The sequence below is a fragment of the Panicum virgatum genome, chromosome 4N (genome assembly GCF_016808335.1).
Source record: "Panicum virgatum strain AP13 chromosome 4N, P.virgatum_v5, whole genome shotgun sequence".
Classification (NCBI taxonomy): Eukaryota; Viridiplantae; Streptophyta; class Magnoliopsida; order Poales; family Poaceae; genus Panicum; species Panicum virgatum.
The window spans coordinates 21,965,974-21,980,610 of record NC_053148.1 but is presented as its reverse complement, the minus strand read 5'-3'; the positions used below and the strand labels follow the sequence as shown (position 1 = coordinate 21,980,610).

General features: G+C 48.3%; 1 protein-coding gene and 1 pseudogene across 1 annotated transcript; one reads left to right on the top strand and one right to left on the bottom strand.

The window, feature by feature from the left end:
* Positions 1-569: 569 nt before the first annotated feature.
* LOC120669988 lies at positions 570-3,786 on the top strand (annotated as a pseudogene).
* An 893-nt stretch (positions 3,787-4,679) lies between these two features.
* On the bottom strand, positions 4,680-8,782 carry LOC120669987. Its single transcript, XM_039949933.1, has 7 exons — positions 8,570-8,782; positions 8,389-8,472; positions 8,090-8,284; positions 7,291-7,461; positions 6,551-6,757; positions 6,293-6,381; positions 4,680-5,688 (listed from the first exon to the last, which is right to left on the bottom strand). Exons 1-7 carry the CDS (start codon positions 8,676-8,678, stop codon positions 4,948-4,950), a joined length of 1,596 nt encoding a protein of 531 aa, XP_039805867.1. The 5' UTR covers positions 8,679-8,782; the 3' UTR covers positions 4,680-4,947.
* Between the last annotated feature and the right edge of the window lie 5,855 nt (positions 8,783-14,637).

The following is a 14,637-nucleotide window of genomic DNA, read 5'->3' as shown; positions in this document are numbered from 1 at the left end:
CTAGTCGTGTTACCATCGGTACCCAAAGCTGGTGAAATCCAAGACGGAGCATGATCGCAAGATTGCTTCATTCGACCCGGGGGGCCTATTTGAATACAAAGGATAATCTTTAGCTCAAGGGGTGATATGGGAATAATTTTGTATGATTCCCAAAAAAATAAGTATGCACACACATCTAGACATAAGAATGAGAGAGAAGGTGGGAATTAGCCCATGATCCAAACAGCCTACCTTTAGCTAATTTTTAGCGTACCAATTCAAATCTGAATATTAGCCCTTAAGGTAAAATTAGCCTTGAGCTAATGTTACAAATAAATCTCTGATATACTTAGCCCTTAAGGTAAAATTAGCCTTGAGCTAATGTTACAAACAAATCTCTGATGTACTTAGCCCTTAAGGTAATATTAGCCCTTAAGGTAAAATTAGCCTTGAGCTAATGTCGCATGTCCAGCTTCAGCACACAGCACCGAGAATCCCGCGCCTTCTTCTGCTCCATAGAGTGCACACACTTATAAACTATAATTATATTATCAGTATAAGCAGAGCTTTTTGGCTAATTTGGGCCGCCCAAAACAGCATATGATCTCTCTGGGCCTCTCGCGTGTCTTCCAGTTTCTTCACGCCTGCCCGGCGCCCGTCACCTCCTTCGACAACCTTCTCCTCCGGCGAGATGTTCCTTCCCAAGCTTCCGAACCCTTCCCGCCCATGGCGCCCTTGCCTTTTACCAGGCGCGCCTCCCACTCGCCCTCACCCTCGCCGCCGCATCCCCAAGACGACCCTCCCAGGACGACGGCACTTCCTTCCGCCGTCGGCCGCCTCCGCCTCCGGCTCTCCACCGTCCCGGAATTCCCCACTTCCTCCAGCGAGGACGTCATCGAAGAATAAGTCGCCGGATGAGATCGGGAGGTGGAAGAAGGTTCCTCCTGGGATGCGCGAGTTCGCCGTCCATGAAACTGAAGACCCGTCGCCGCCGCGGACGGCCCTGTGGTCGGCGAGGCGGAGGGCGCACGCTGCGTGCCGGAAGGTGGCGTCTTGGCTGCCCAGGAAAACCAGGAGCGTCGTACTGATCAATCTGGTCACCCTTATCTTTGGTACGGTCGCATTAATCCCCGCCTTTTTAAGACGTCCTTTTTGTCTCTGTTTGCATATCATCTGTTCGATGTTATGCCTGTGGGGAGAAAATGGTGAATTGGGTTTGGTTGTTAGGTGCTGATTTCTCCTTCGGTGAAGCCAGGTGCTGAACTAAAGCTCTTGTGGCAGATACGTAATGAATTCTCGATCTTGCTCTGGGCCTCTGGGGATGGCTTGCCATTAAGTTTGCATATATGAACGATGATCCTAGTGTATGTTTCAGTGGCGTGGGTGCTTTTGCAGTAGATCCCTTTCGCTCAAATTGTCCATGCCTCCTATTGATGAATGATGTGGCTGTTTTGTTTCCGTTTCATCTTTTACGTTATCAGGCCACACTTAATTCCCTTTGTTTCACATTTTTGGATTGTAAGGTCAATAAAACGATGCATTTTAGTATTGTCAAGCGAAAAAATGCATGTATAAATTTTCAAGAAAGGTTGTAATAGGAACTCAAAGCTTGCTTTACCTCATTATCTGCTTTGTATTTGCCTATTTGGTGAGTTCTAGTAGTTACTCCGCACGTCGAATTTTCTCCCACATATTAAACTAACTTATTTCTTTCTTCCAGCTAGCAACATTTCAGTTGTGAAAGAGGCGGAGACTCTGTTGAACCCTGACCTTTTCAATATGTTAAGGTTCACTATAGCAGCCGTCCCATTTGTGCCACTGTTACTGAAGTCACTGAGAGATATGCAAATCCTTGTTAGAGGAGTAGAGTTGGGCCTTTGGGTAAGCATGGCCTACCTGGCTCAGGCTGTTGGGCTACTAACAGCTGATGCTGGCCGTTCATCTTTCATTTCTGCACTCACTGTAAGAACTCTTTATCAGGAACTCGATAATAATGTCTTCCCTAAAGTACATGGTTGTATCACTATTCTTTATTCAACTGCTACAGGTTATCATTGTCCCTTTCTTGGATGGTCTTTTTGGGGCAGAAGTACCTGCATATACATGGTTTGGAGCATTTTTATCACTTCTTGGTGTTGCTATGCTAGAGCTAAGTGGTTCTCCACCATGTGTAAGTTGGATTATCTACATGGACAGGTTAACATGTTTGTCTGGACCTTCTGTCTACTTGTCGTATTGCCTATGATACTGGGCTCTGTCAAGATTACTGCTGTATTATTTTTGTCATTTTACTCACTGCTTTAGTAGTTTGCGTATTTTGAAATGTTTCAAAAACTAGTGTAACCTGCATTTGCCATATTGAATGATGTTCTCATCCCTTGCTCTCATCAGGTTGGTGATCTTCTAAACCTCCTGAGTGCCTTTTCTTTTGCAATTCATATGCTCAGAACCGAGCATATTTCCAGAAATATGAAGAGAATTTCTCAACTCTTGTTGGTTGTGAGGTTAGTGTTCTGACTAAAATTCAATGCCTCAGCCATGTGAGCTTTTTCTGTCCACATTGTCAGTTTTTTTAACAAGTTCTGTTAAACCAGGTGTTTGTTGTAGCTCTCGTATCAGCAGCCACATACATTTTCAAATGCTTCATTGGGAATGTGCAACACTGGCATTTCAAATCATGGCCACCAATGGAGTTATTTGGTATGGCTATGTCATTGCCCTGGCCAGCAATTCTTTACACAGGAATATTCTCAACTTCGTTTTGTTTATGGGCAGAGGTTTGTATTTTGTCATAAGGTATGCTCTCTCCAGATAAGGCCATTTTTATTATCACTAATGATTTTCCATTTTATAGGTGGCTGCTATGCGTGATGTATCAGCTACAGAAACTGCAATAATTTATGGTCTGGAACCAGTGTGGGGTGCTGCCTTTGCATGGGCGATGCTTGGTGAGAGATGGGGCATGACAGGATTTGTTGGAGCTATTTTGATCATAGGTACACTTGCCACGTTCCCAGTAACACCTCGAATTACAAATTTCATTTATAATAATTTTGATATGTCTTATTGTTGAAGCCATCTCCTTGAGAAATTTTCAAAATGAAAAATTGACCTTGATTTTGTTTTCTCCCTTCTTTTCAGCCAGTAGCATTTTGCTTTAGATATAGAAGTTGATATTCTTTTGCTCTTAATTTGTTTTTTCAGTTGGTAGCTTGATTGTTCAGATATTGGGATCAATCCCTGATACATCGAGAGGGAACACTTACCAGATGAACAGCTGAGTACATACCGTACAGAGATCGATGGCCTTTCTTCCGGCATCCCCCCCCCCCCCCCCCCCCCCCAACAAATTGCATTCCGTGATGAAGCAATTTTTTTCTTTCCATACGGTAGCAGTTGGTGCCTATTAGCCTAGCACGGATATCTAACATTGAATATGACTAGTAGGCAGTAGTACAATGAAGCAACTGGCTTGACAAAGATGAAGGTGGCTGAAGTGTGGTCAGGGCAGCTCAGGGCCACAAAACTGTAATTCAAATTGCTATCATGCATGTGACCCAACACAATCATGCTGAATTGTGGTGTTGATCACTGACCGGCTTGGACAAGGATTGATTCAATTCAATCAGGTTAGGAAACTGAACCATGGATAGGTTGTGCATTGCTAAGTTTCGGGTCCACTGTTTCCGGTTTTAGATCCAAACAGATGATAAAAACAGTCTTTTAATTTTCTTTTTCGAGTAACAATCTTGTTGTTTACCTCGAACCAGTTTCCTTGCTAATTTTGCATCAAGCTATCTTAAAGCATCAGAAACATATCGATCAGCCCTTCACCCATGACACTGCTGTCAGAATCGAGACACAGCCTGTGTAGCCCACACCGTAGTATGCGCTAAAAATGCTCCCGGACAGCCAGACCTATCCTCTTTGGCCCGGGGGCCTCCATTTCACCAATTGCAACAGCGCTTTCGGGCGTTTCGGACATCAGGTAATCCGATTCTTCATCTTGATTGGCTCCATGATTTCATGGGGTTGCCTACCCCGGGCCAGGCCGGGCTTGGCCTGCCTATCACTGCAGCCGTAGGGTGCCGGACCCTCGCCAATAAAACTGGTCACGTACCTCTGACCACCGTCCAGTCCACACGACCTGTGTCTCCTGGTTGCCCTCTTTAGGTGAGTGCATTCACTGGCGTCACGAGGCCTGGAGAGCGAGGGCTGCCGTGAATCCACATCGGCATCGTGTTCCAAACGCTGCTGGCGTCCAAGGAACAGATCTCCTGTGTGGCAGCCGGTGTGGCTGCAGTGTAGCAGCTATCACTGCCGCAGCAAGCAGCAACGCGAGGCCAGTCACCAAACTTAGAGGGGGCTGATCCAGGACCACCCTTTCCCCCTCCTAGCATCTGGCGCTTTTCAGAACAATGATCAAGAATTTCTAACCCCTGCTACAATGGCCTTAGGTACTCTTCACAGCTCCCAGAGGTCACTTGTGGTTATCCGCCTTGATCTGGTGATTTCAGAGGCTGTCTGATCAAACAGATCAGGTGGCGTGAATTGCAAACTTTGATGTAACCACAACAACTCTTCAGTCAACGAAAATAGGGCGTGTGAAGGAACATGCTAAAAACAACAAAAGATGGGAGACTTGTACAAAAAAGAGAACTGGGAGAAAAATTAGCCAATATCTGGCTTAGTAGTGGTCGACCACTAAATATCAAACTCTGAAATATCTCTGTAAAATTCATACGTCAGGAAGTCTAAGGAAAGATATAACCAGGTTGTACTTCCAAAACCCCCAGTTTTGTCCATTGTACAAGTCAAAACAGGAGATAGCTTCTACTCCCTCCACTTTCTATTTTTTGTTACAGGAAATGTGGAGGTTTGCCAATAAGAAGGCAAGCAGTTAATCTAATCAGGTAACTAACTCAAACAAAAAAAGGAGGGTAAACAATAAGAAAATAGACTGGCTGTTCAATAGGTGTTGCTGTTGTAGCCGATGTAGTTGTTGCGGTACCGCATCCCGTACTGCTCATAGAAGGTGTCTCCATAGTTCACGGCCTTGATCTCCACCATGCGCCGTTTGCTGTCCACCTCCTGGACCGCACCAAAGACAATCTCATTCTTTGCCTCGCAGCTCTGCTCATAAAACGTCTGTGGGCCTGTGGAGAACTGCCTGTGCTGCTGCAGGTGTTGCCGCTGGTGATACAGTTGCTGCTCTGGCTGCCGCTGCTGAGGATGGTGGTGGTGGTCGTCCCAGCCGTTGAAATAAGGGTGCCCATGTCGGGCATGGTGGATCTTCTCATGCTCCTTTGGCATGAACGCATAGTTCTTCTGAGGGGTTGGTGCTCTGGTGTCCAGTGGTGGAGGCGTCTCGTCATGTGGGATAGCATAGCTATCTTGCACTGGCCATGGGCTAGCTCTATCTTGCACTGGCCATGGGCTAGCTCTATCTTGCACTGGCCATGGGTTAGCTCTTCGCTGCTGGTGACGGTACTGGTTGTTCAAGCGCTTCTTTCTGGAACCAAATATCTCTGCCATGGATGATTTTGCTCCTCCAATGAGTTTGCCGACTGAGGTGAAGAAACCCTCTTCAGTTTCCTGTTTTGTAGCTTCATCTTCCCTTGGGATTTGTGGGGGACGAACATAAGGATTTAAAGGCTTCTGATATGGAGGGATACTTGCAATGCTGGGTCTTGGAGGAATTTGAGGTTCCTGTATGGCAAAAAATTATTTGTAGAGATGTAACTGTAAAATTAATGCATGAATGACACAAGCAAAGACAATACATTTGGTCAGCATCTCTACTATAACAACACATAAACAAAGTAAATTGTATGATCTATTTTTATGAACTTTTCTAGATTTTTTGTGTGCCCTTGACATCAGTACACTACGGTTGTTCAATTACCAAACAAAATCCATTGCCTAACTAATAATGTTAGTTATCTAAAGCTGGAATATCATATAAACATCTAACTACTAAAATAATTTATTTGGATGAGCTAAAAAGCCTGCATTTTAACTTATGGTACACATAATTTTGGTACTTCCGAGGATTGTTGTCAGGCATAGTGAGTGAACAGTGGAATCAAAGGATGATGAATATCTTATATAAGAAAATGATGATGAATACTAGCTGCAGGCTAACCAAAGGGTAATATCAAAGTACTCATGCACCAATCTGCTGGTTTACAGTATGCCTACAGGCTACAGGTTTGTGGTCCACACGCTAGTTGGCCAACTCTACCTGCTGGCCAAGAAATGTACTTAAGTACATGGTATTTTCGAATGAACAGAAACAGTAGGACTAACTTACATCTGCTGTTGATGCCATCCCCAAAACCCGTCGCTGGAGCAATGCAAGCATATAGCCAAAGAAACCAGCAGCAAAAAGCAGTGAAATTCCTGTGAGCATTGATACTCGGTAATTATTTATCATAGTTGCAACAGGGCCTTTCAGAAAATTTGTTGTCACTTGAATACTGAATTCAATGACAGTTCGTCTGAATTGACAAAGCAGCGGTCATAATCTATTGCCAACCAATACTAATGAAAAAGCTTAAGTGCAGCATACCTAGAGGAAAACCAGCTTCATACTGATATACACAGTCATCATCATGGAGTGGAATCTCACGAATTGCTTGGTTTCCTCTATCAATGACCGTGAGGGAGCAGCTGCTACTGATGTACCGAATCTCAAAATCAGTTGAGAATTTTGCATCATCACTAGGCCCATCTATGTGTCCTCTAATTGATTTCCCTCCAGCAATGGTTGTAACCCCTAATATTATTAGAACATAATTTGTCAGTAACTTCATTTGTAAAATAATAAAGGACATTCACAGGATCCACAAGAAGATCCAAACAATTTGCAGCTGAAGCCAGGCTCAATTAGCATAAACATAATCCCATCTGAAGAAACTAAATCAAATAGTCCATTCTGAAGGTAAGTAGTTACAAGAGATACACGAATGTGCTAAAAGAATTTGAACACTAAAACAAACAGTGAAGCTCAAATGGCTGTACAAATTTGAATACAAATATATTATATTGCTAATCAAGAGTGAAGAGTAGAATGCGGTTTAGGTTTCCTTTCACCACAATTTTATCTGGGTATAGAGTTTGAAATAAGTGGTAGAGAAGCAATGTCAATCTTCTCATTCACTCTGACATGTTACCTCGTTCCATGCAATTTTTGGGCACAAGTAAAAAATAAGGGCTGGAGAAGCTTGAGGAAACTCAAAGAACATAGGATGCTTGGGGGGACCAGACAATGTCGTGTACTATACCCCAGAATGGGCCATTTTAGCTTACATGTATCACTGATCTTTCTTATTGCCATGTTCAAAGCATCTGCAACATAAATGTTGCCCCTATCGTCCACAGTGAACCCCTTAGGATGGTTCATCCTCGCTTGTCGCAGCCTTCCATCCACATGACCAGATAAACCTTCTGGAGAACCAGCAAGAAGCTTTGGCCTGCTATCTGCATTGTTGCCATCCATTATCAGAAGATCCATCAGGATGGGATAATCTGGGAAGCATCTCTTGAATGTGAGTGACAGATTAACTACTCTAAAATATAAATCATGTTGTATCAGTGAGGGAAGTATAACTGACATGGCATTTTCTCACTATGAAGTTGTCATGTCAAAATTTTCAGGTGGAACCAAGTACCAAGCTTTAGTAATATCAGACAGGGGATATTGCTAGTCATTTCAGGCATCCAATTCATACAAAATTTGAACTAACAATTTTTCAGCAGAACAAATCGATGCTCTATTTGCTCAGCTTCTAACATGTGGAAGCAATGAAATAAAGAAACGGTATATAAATAATGGATGTGAAAGTAACTGAAGGAAGCTAGACTCCACAAACAAGGGGAGTGAAAGTGACCACATTGCAAAGAATTATCATGTCACATCTCCATAATAGCAATCGGTAAACCAAAATACATTTCACAATCGAGGAACAGCCCTTTGCCGAAATTAGCATGCAACATCACCCCCTACCAACCACCCAGAAGAACATCTCCACTCTTAGCAGATTCCATGAAGTCTAAAATAACCAAACCTGAAAAGGACAGGGAGCGTTCAGAAGCAGAGCGTGCTCACATGGCGACAGCGGCAGCTGGACCCTGTAAATGTTGCTGTTGATGGAGTCGAGCACGAGCAGGTCGCCGGCAGGGGTGACCTCGACGGCGTGCGGCTCGATCCCCAGCTTGCTGCCGTCGAACACCGTGTCCACCTCGTACCCTCCCTCGTACCGCACCATGGACCGCCCCGCCGCCGCCGCCGCCGTCCCCGCCGCTGCCGACACCACCGAAAGCCCGAGACGGCGAACCGAGTCAAGAAAACCGAACAAGCAAGCGAAGAATAATCGGCACCGACCCGCGAGAGACCGCGGCGATTATCCGTCTTGGTGGCAGCCGATTTGAGCGACCAGAGCTGCCTGGCCACCGCCGACGCCGTGGTGGACACAATCCTGCCCGCAATCCCTGCAACCCGACGCGAATCAATCAGTAGGTGCAGGCATAAAGGAAGCCAGCCGAACCAAGCGAACCGAACGATGCAGCAAGGCAGAAAGGAGCCTACTTGCGGGGAAGGAGGACGCGGCGGACGCGGACGGGAAGAAGGCGCTGCTGAGCAGGAGCGCCGCGGCCAGTAGCGTCGGCAGGCCCGCCGCCGCGGCGTTGGCCCCCATTGCTTCCTCTATCACCGCGCGCGCAGGCGCGCAGTGCACGAACCAAGAGGAAATGGAGAAGCTTTCAGGGGGAAGGGGAGTAGAACCGCAGAGGGGAGAGCTATGGTGGGAGATATGAAGAGGAAGCCATTTGAGGACAAAGTATAGGTGTGTTTAGTTGGTCAAAATTTTTAGATTTTGCTACTGTATATTTTCGTTTTTTATTTGATAATTAGTGTTCAATTATGTACTAATTAGATTGAAAAGATTCATCTCATTATTTCCGGTTAAACTGTGTAATTAGTTATTTTTTAAAATTATATTAAATATTTCATGTATATATATAAAAATTTGATGTGACGTGAAATCTTAAAAAAATTTAGAAACTAAACAGGACCTAAGGTTCAGAAAGCACCCAGAATCCGGCCTCTTTTGGGGCCTGGCAGTTCTCGCTCGCTGGGTGAAAAAAAAGAGGGAGAGGGGGGTAAAGCGAGGAGGGAGGGGGAGCGTGGTGAAAGAGACAAGGGAAGGTGGAGTGGAGTGCTGGCTGGCGCCCTGGCTGCTGCTGTGCTGCGGCTGGACCTGGACGCTGCTGTTACAGGGTTTTTTTTTTCCGACGGGTAGAATGAAACCGCCGCTGTCCGGTTCCGATAAATCAGACTGATTTGACCAATAACTAAAAAAATCAGCCAAATTCAAATTCCAAACCAAAAACGACAATTCAACCGGTTTCCACTGGTTAGCGCCTGGTTAGGCCAGTAAACCGCTCCGGTTTGAGCGGTAACCGGGGATTTGAACAAAAAAACCCGACGGTTTTAAAATGGTTCCCCGGTGTGAAATAAATGAAAATTTTGGCATGAGCTATGCACATATTAATATAAAAAATTACACCAAAGTAATAATTTATAATCATACATATAAATACAATAGTAATAAGCGTGCATACAAATATCATAGTTATAATCGTGCATACACTGATATACATCAATAAAAGTTCAATGTACGAATATAAGCTCATCGGTGTCATTCCAATAAAAGAAAACTTATGTCACTTCTGTGTTTCCCTGACCACGCTGACAAAGTATGGATTGCCAGTCTGTCTTCCAGGTACTCCCGCAATATGGAAAAATTTTAACCAAGCTTTACCAATAGCTTCATTTGCATTCCTACCCTTCTGCGTCTAGGAGCCTGTATCAATCCTTGGTTGCGTCATTCATCTTCTCCCACCGGATGTCAAGTTATAGTCCTCCACCGCAGGACTCTCCCTCTGTGAAGTTATCCTTCGAAACATCCTCTGCATAGGATTCCCCCTCGGTGAACCACTACCCCTCCATGCTCGTATGCACCTCCTCTTTGTTCCACCCCCCGTCGGTACTCTGCTTCCGCTCTCGATAGGTCCATGGCACGCTGCAGCTAAGCCTCCTCATCTTCTTCACCGGGATTGTTTCCCTCCGCTGCAGCCTTCTGCCGTCTCAACCTCTCTCGAGCCCGGTCAGCAGTTGTCTTCTTAGCCCTCTCAATGTCACGCTGAATTCAGTACTCCCGCACATTTGGCAATGGACCACCTCCGTCTCGCGCCCAGCCAAATGTTGTTTCAATCTAGTCGCACCACCTCCTTTCTGCGCACGACAATAGTTGCATCGCCATCCGGGATAAAGATTTTCACTATGTTCCCATACAACATCTTTATCTCTGCCTGACATTGTCTATCTACATAAATGGACAATAAAAACATATCAATCACATAAATAAAATCCTAAATACACCTAAGTCATACACCTAAATCCTAAAACAAATCATCTAATATTCTAAATCAACTCATAGGGTAAAAAAATCGAGTTCATACCCTGTAGCGGCTAACTGCCACTCCGGGCCGGTAAACCGGCGGCGCACGCGGTTTACAGGTGGGGGGCGGTCGATCCGTTGCCGGGCCGGCTTACCGGAGCTACCGCCCGGCTAGCCGCGGTCTCCGGGAGGCTGGCCGGCTGTGAGTGCCGGTCGCGGCGTGGGGGCGGGCAAGGTTCTGGGGGCGGTGTGACGTTCTGGGGTCTTCATAAGGGTCGCCGGCGCATTCAGGCCAAAGTGGGCCTTAATGGGCCGGTCTATTTTTTTTTTTAACTTCACATATCGGCAAAGTATACTAAATGAATGAATATTTGAAAAATTTTGACACCATTAGATTCGTCGCAACTTGAAGTATTTTTAGTATTTTTTAGGAATTTTTCATTTTTTTGAATTTAAATTTGAATTTTTGAATTAAACCGGTTTGAAACCGGCCGGTACCGGAACCGGTCCGGACCGGTTACACCGGTAACCGGTTTCCAGACTGATTGGGGTCGGGAAAAAAACCCTGGCTGTTACTCGCCGTCTTGCCTCGCTCGCTCCCCTCCCTGTCCCTGGTTTCACTGGGACGTGGGTGGGAGGTTTTAGGTGGGCCCGGCTAGGAGAGGGCGTGACTCTGCCTCGTGGTCCCCAGCACTGTGCGTGTGATAAGTGATGGAAGGATATGGGTGTTTGTTTGAGCTGCGGCTCCTAGAAAAACTTTCGTTTCGGCTCGGGCTCCCTTAGTGAAGTACTCCAGCTTTTTTGTCTCCAAATTGTATGGTTCAAAAAATGTGGGGGTAAAGTGGCTTCAAAACGTTTGGTATAACGATTTCTCCAGATGAATATATTTTTTATTTTTCTTACTATTTTTTTCCTTCTCATTTTTTTCTCTCCCCCACTTATCATCTTCCTTCTCGAGTCTATCGGCTCCAATCTCCCAATACCAGCTTTGGGCTCCCACGACTGCCGCATCCCCCACTGCCGCCACCTCCGCAAGTACCCATGTAGGGCTGGACAAAAAATTCGTAGCTTATTATCTCGCTCGGCTCATGATGGACTTGACTCGGCACAACTCGGCTCGATTGAATTTTGTAACGAGCTGAGCTGGAGTTTTTGCTCGTTTACATTAACGAGCTGGCTCAACCTGCTCGCGAGCCGAACGAGCCGTAAGCTAGCTTTTTTTTTTTTTTGCCCCAAGACAGCCCAGCCCAAGTGTTCCTCAAGGGTTAGTTCTGAATTCTAATTTCTCCATCGCATAAGCAATGCAAGATGCCGCTGCATTGCCGCTGCCACCGCCGCAAGATGCCGCTGCCACCGCCCCCGTCGCCACCCATCCACGCTTACTCTTTCTAGTTGCCGTTCATCTTGCTTGCTGTTCTAAGGCTCTCCACCGTTGCCCAGCCCAAAAGTTCCAGGCTGGGTCAATTACCTATGTACCATTATAAAAAGTTCACCTTCCCTGTGTACCCTCGGAAATCTAGAAAGTTCTTCAGTATCATCCAACGGAAATTTCTTTCCCTACATACCATTCCGTCCATCTTTCCGTCTGATTCTTCCGTTTGCTATCCTGACATGTGGGTCCGGTCTCTGCTCTCTCTTCTCTCTATTGCTTCGCACCCCGTGTGTGCCCAAAGCTTGCCGCAGCCAGGGCAGAGCTCGCGGCAGCCGGGGTGGAGATCTCCCCACGTGCGGCCGCTTTGCGCTGCGACAGGCCGACGTCGTGGCGGCGCTCACCCCCTCGCGCGCGCCCGCAGCCCGCCGCGTTCGTTCTCGCCCCGCTGTCGCTCCGGCCTCGCCGCCGCCATGCTGCGCCAAGCCATCGCCGCCCTGCATCCAGGTTGAGCAGCGCTGCCGGCCTCCAGAGCAGCCGCTGCCCCGCGCGCACGCGGCGGAGCTGCGTTGCTCGCCGCCTAGCGGCCCAATAGGTAGCTCCCTGCCTGGCTGCCTGCCCAAGCATTTGCCCGCCGCCGCACAAACACCCACTGACCCGCCGGCCGCCGCGTAGCCACGCAACCACCCGCCGGCCGTCGTGCACTCGTGCTGGCGCCGCTGCCTGACGTCCATCGCGCGGTCGCGCCCACAGGCCGCAGCCCGCTCCCGGCCGCGCACCGCGCTCGGCCGCCCACGCTCCCGCAGGCCGCCGCGTCCGCTCTCGTCGACCGTCAGTGCCCCGCGTCCAGGTTGAGCTCCGTCGCGGGCGCGCGTGGGGGCGAGCTCCGATGCGGGCGCGTGCGGAGAGAGTTCCGCCCCGGCCACCACAAGCTCTGCCCTGGCCGCGTCGAGCTGCGGGCGTGCGTCGTGGTGAGCTCCGCCGCGGGCGCGCAGGGGCGACGGCTGCTCAGGAGGCCGACGGTGCTACTCAACCTGGACGCGGGGCGGCGACAGCCTGCGGGCGCGCGAGGGGGTGAGCGCCGCCGCGGCGTCGGCCTGGCGCAACGCGAACGCGGCGAGCTCCGCTGCCGGTGCGCGTGGGGGCGAGCTCCGCCGCCGCCGCGAGCTCTGCCCTGGCCGCAGCGAGCGGCGAGCGCGTGGGTTGGAGGGGCGAAGCAACAGAGAGAAGAGAGAGTAGAGATCGGGCCCACATGTCAGTACGGCAAACGGAAGAATCAGATGGAAAGATGGACGGAGTGGTACGTAGGGAAATAAATTTTTGTTGGGGGATACTGAAGAACTTTCCAAATTTCCGATGATACACAAGGAAGGCGAACTTTTTATAATGGTACATAGGTAATTGACCCTTCACCAATTGCCAACATTGGTGGGGGCATGGAGGCCGGATGATCTCACCGGTCAAAGATCGGCATGCCACGGCCAAGATCCAGCAAGCAGGCAAGGTGGTGCTCGTTCATGTTGGCGCGACCAGAGAGAAATCGAGTTTGATGTGGCTCGATACTGCCCATCTCATCCATGGAGAGCAGTCACTAATTCCATTCAGCGGTGGACTGGATCCACCCCATCTCCTCTCATCGTGGTCGGATGGAGTTCGTGAAATTCCAGCAGCCAAATCCATGGCGTAGTGGATGTATCACCTCACGGAGTCACTGTGCGGCCGGAGCTCATCCTCGACTGCAGCCTCACTGATGTCCGCTACAGGCATGGAGCTAGCTTGTTGCCTCCATCGGTACTGCTACAGGCATTGGCTGTGGCTGCCCTGGCTCGCGAGCTCAACGAGCTACCTTGAGCTAGCCAATAAAGCCGAGCTGTGCTGGACTTTCAGCTCGTCTGGATAATGAGCCGACCGAGCTAGCTCGTTATTGTAACGAGCTTGACTGAGCCGAGCCGAGCCGAGCTGAGCCAAGCCGGCTCGGTATCACCACTTATTTTTGAGCCTGACACAATGAGTGGTTAGTTCTTTAAAATAAAACAATAAGTTATTTTTTTCACGACCGTGCCTCTGCATATTTTTCATTAAGGAGAAAGTAGTTACAGACACAAACTTGATGCGGCCAAGCAGAGCTTGACCGACACAAGAGCACAAAAGACTAAAAACAGAGAAACACTGGAGAAACGCTCACACAAGCGAGAAAAAAATACAACGATAACACATAACAGCAACAAGCAACACCCGAACCCACAAACCTAGCCGAAACCACACAACTGAACCTGCAAAAAGAACTACACCGCCAAAGGTACGAAGATCTGCAACACAGACAAGGTGGCAAAGCATCCACCCGACCAACCAACAACGACGGCAAAGCATTCGTCCGAAGACAACTCCGACCAGCGACGACGGCGGCAAAGCATCCGCCAGTGAAGCCCAGCGGCAAAGTATCCGCCAACGAAGAGAAGGGCGGCAAAGCATCCGCCAACCGACGACCAACACGATTTGGACGGTGTAGAGAAAACTAAGCGAGGGCAGGTGCAGAAGTGGATCCTCTTCGAGAAGAGAATACGACCACCACCGGCAAGAGCTTCCAGGACAACGCCTCCAGGGAGGGAGCCACACGAAAGGCACCATCGTCGTCCGACCAAAATGGTCTAGATTTTCACCCGGAGAGCTCACCGAAGAGGAGGGCATAGGCGGAAAGAGTGAAGCCTTCAACAAGGTAAGCGAGGGTGTTGCCGTCACCAGTCCGCAAGTGGACCAAGGCTTTCTCCTTCACCCCAATCCCAGCCAATAGCCGATGTCAGCAGGCACCATCGCCTAGGGCGGCCA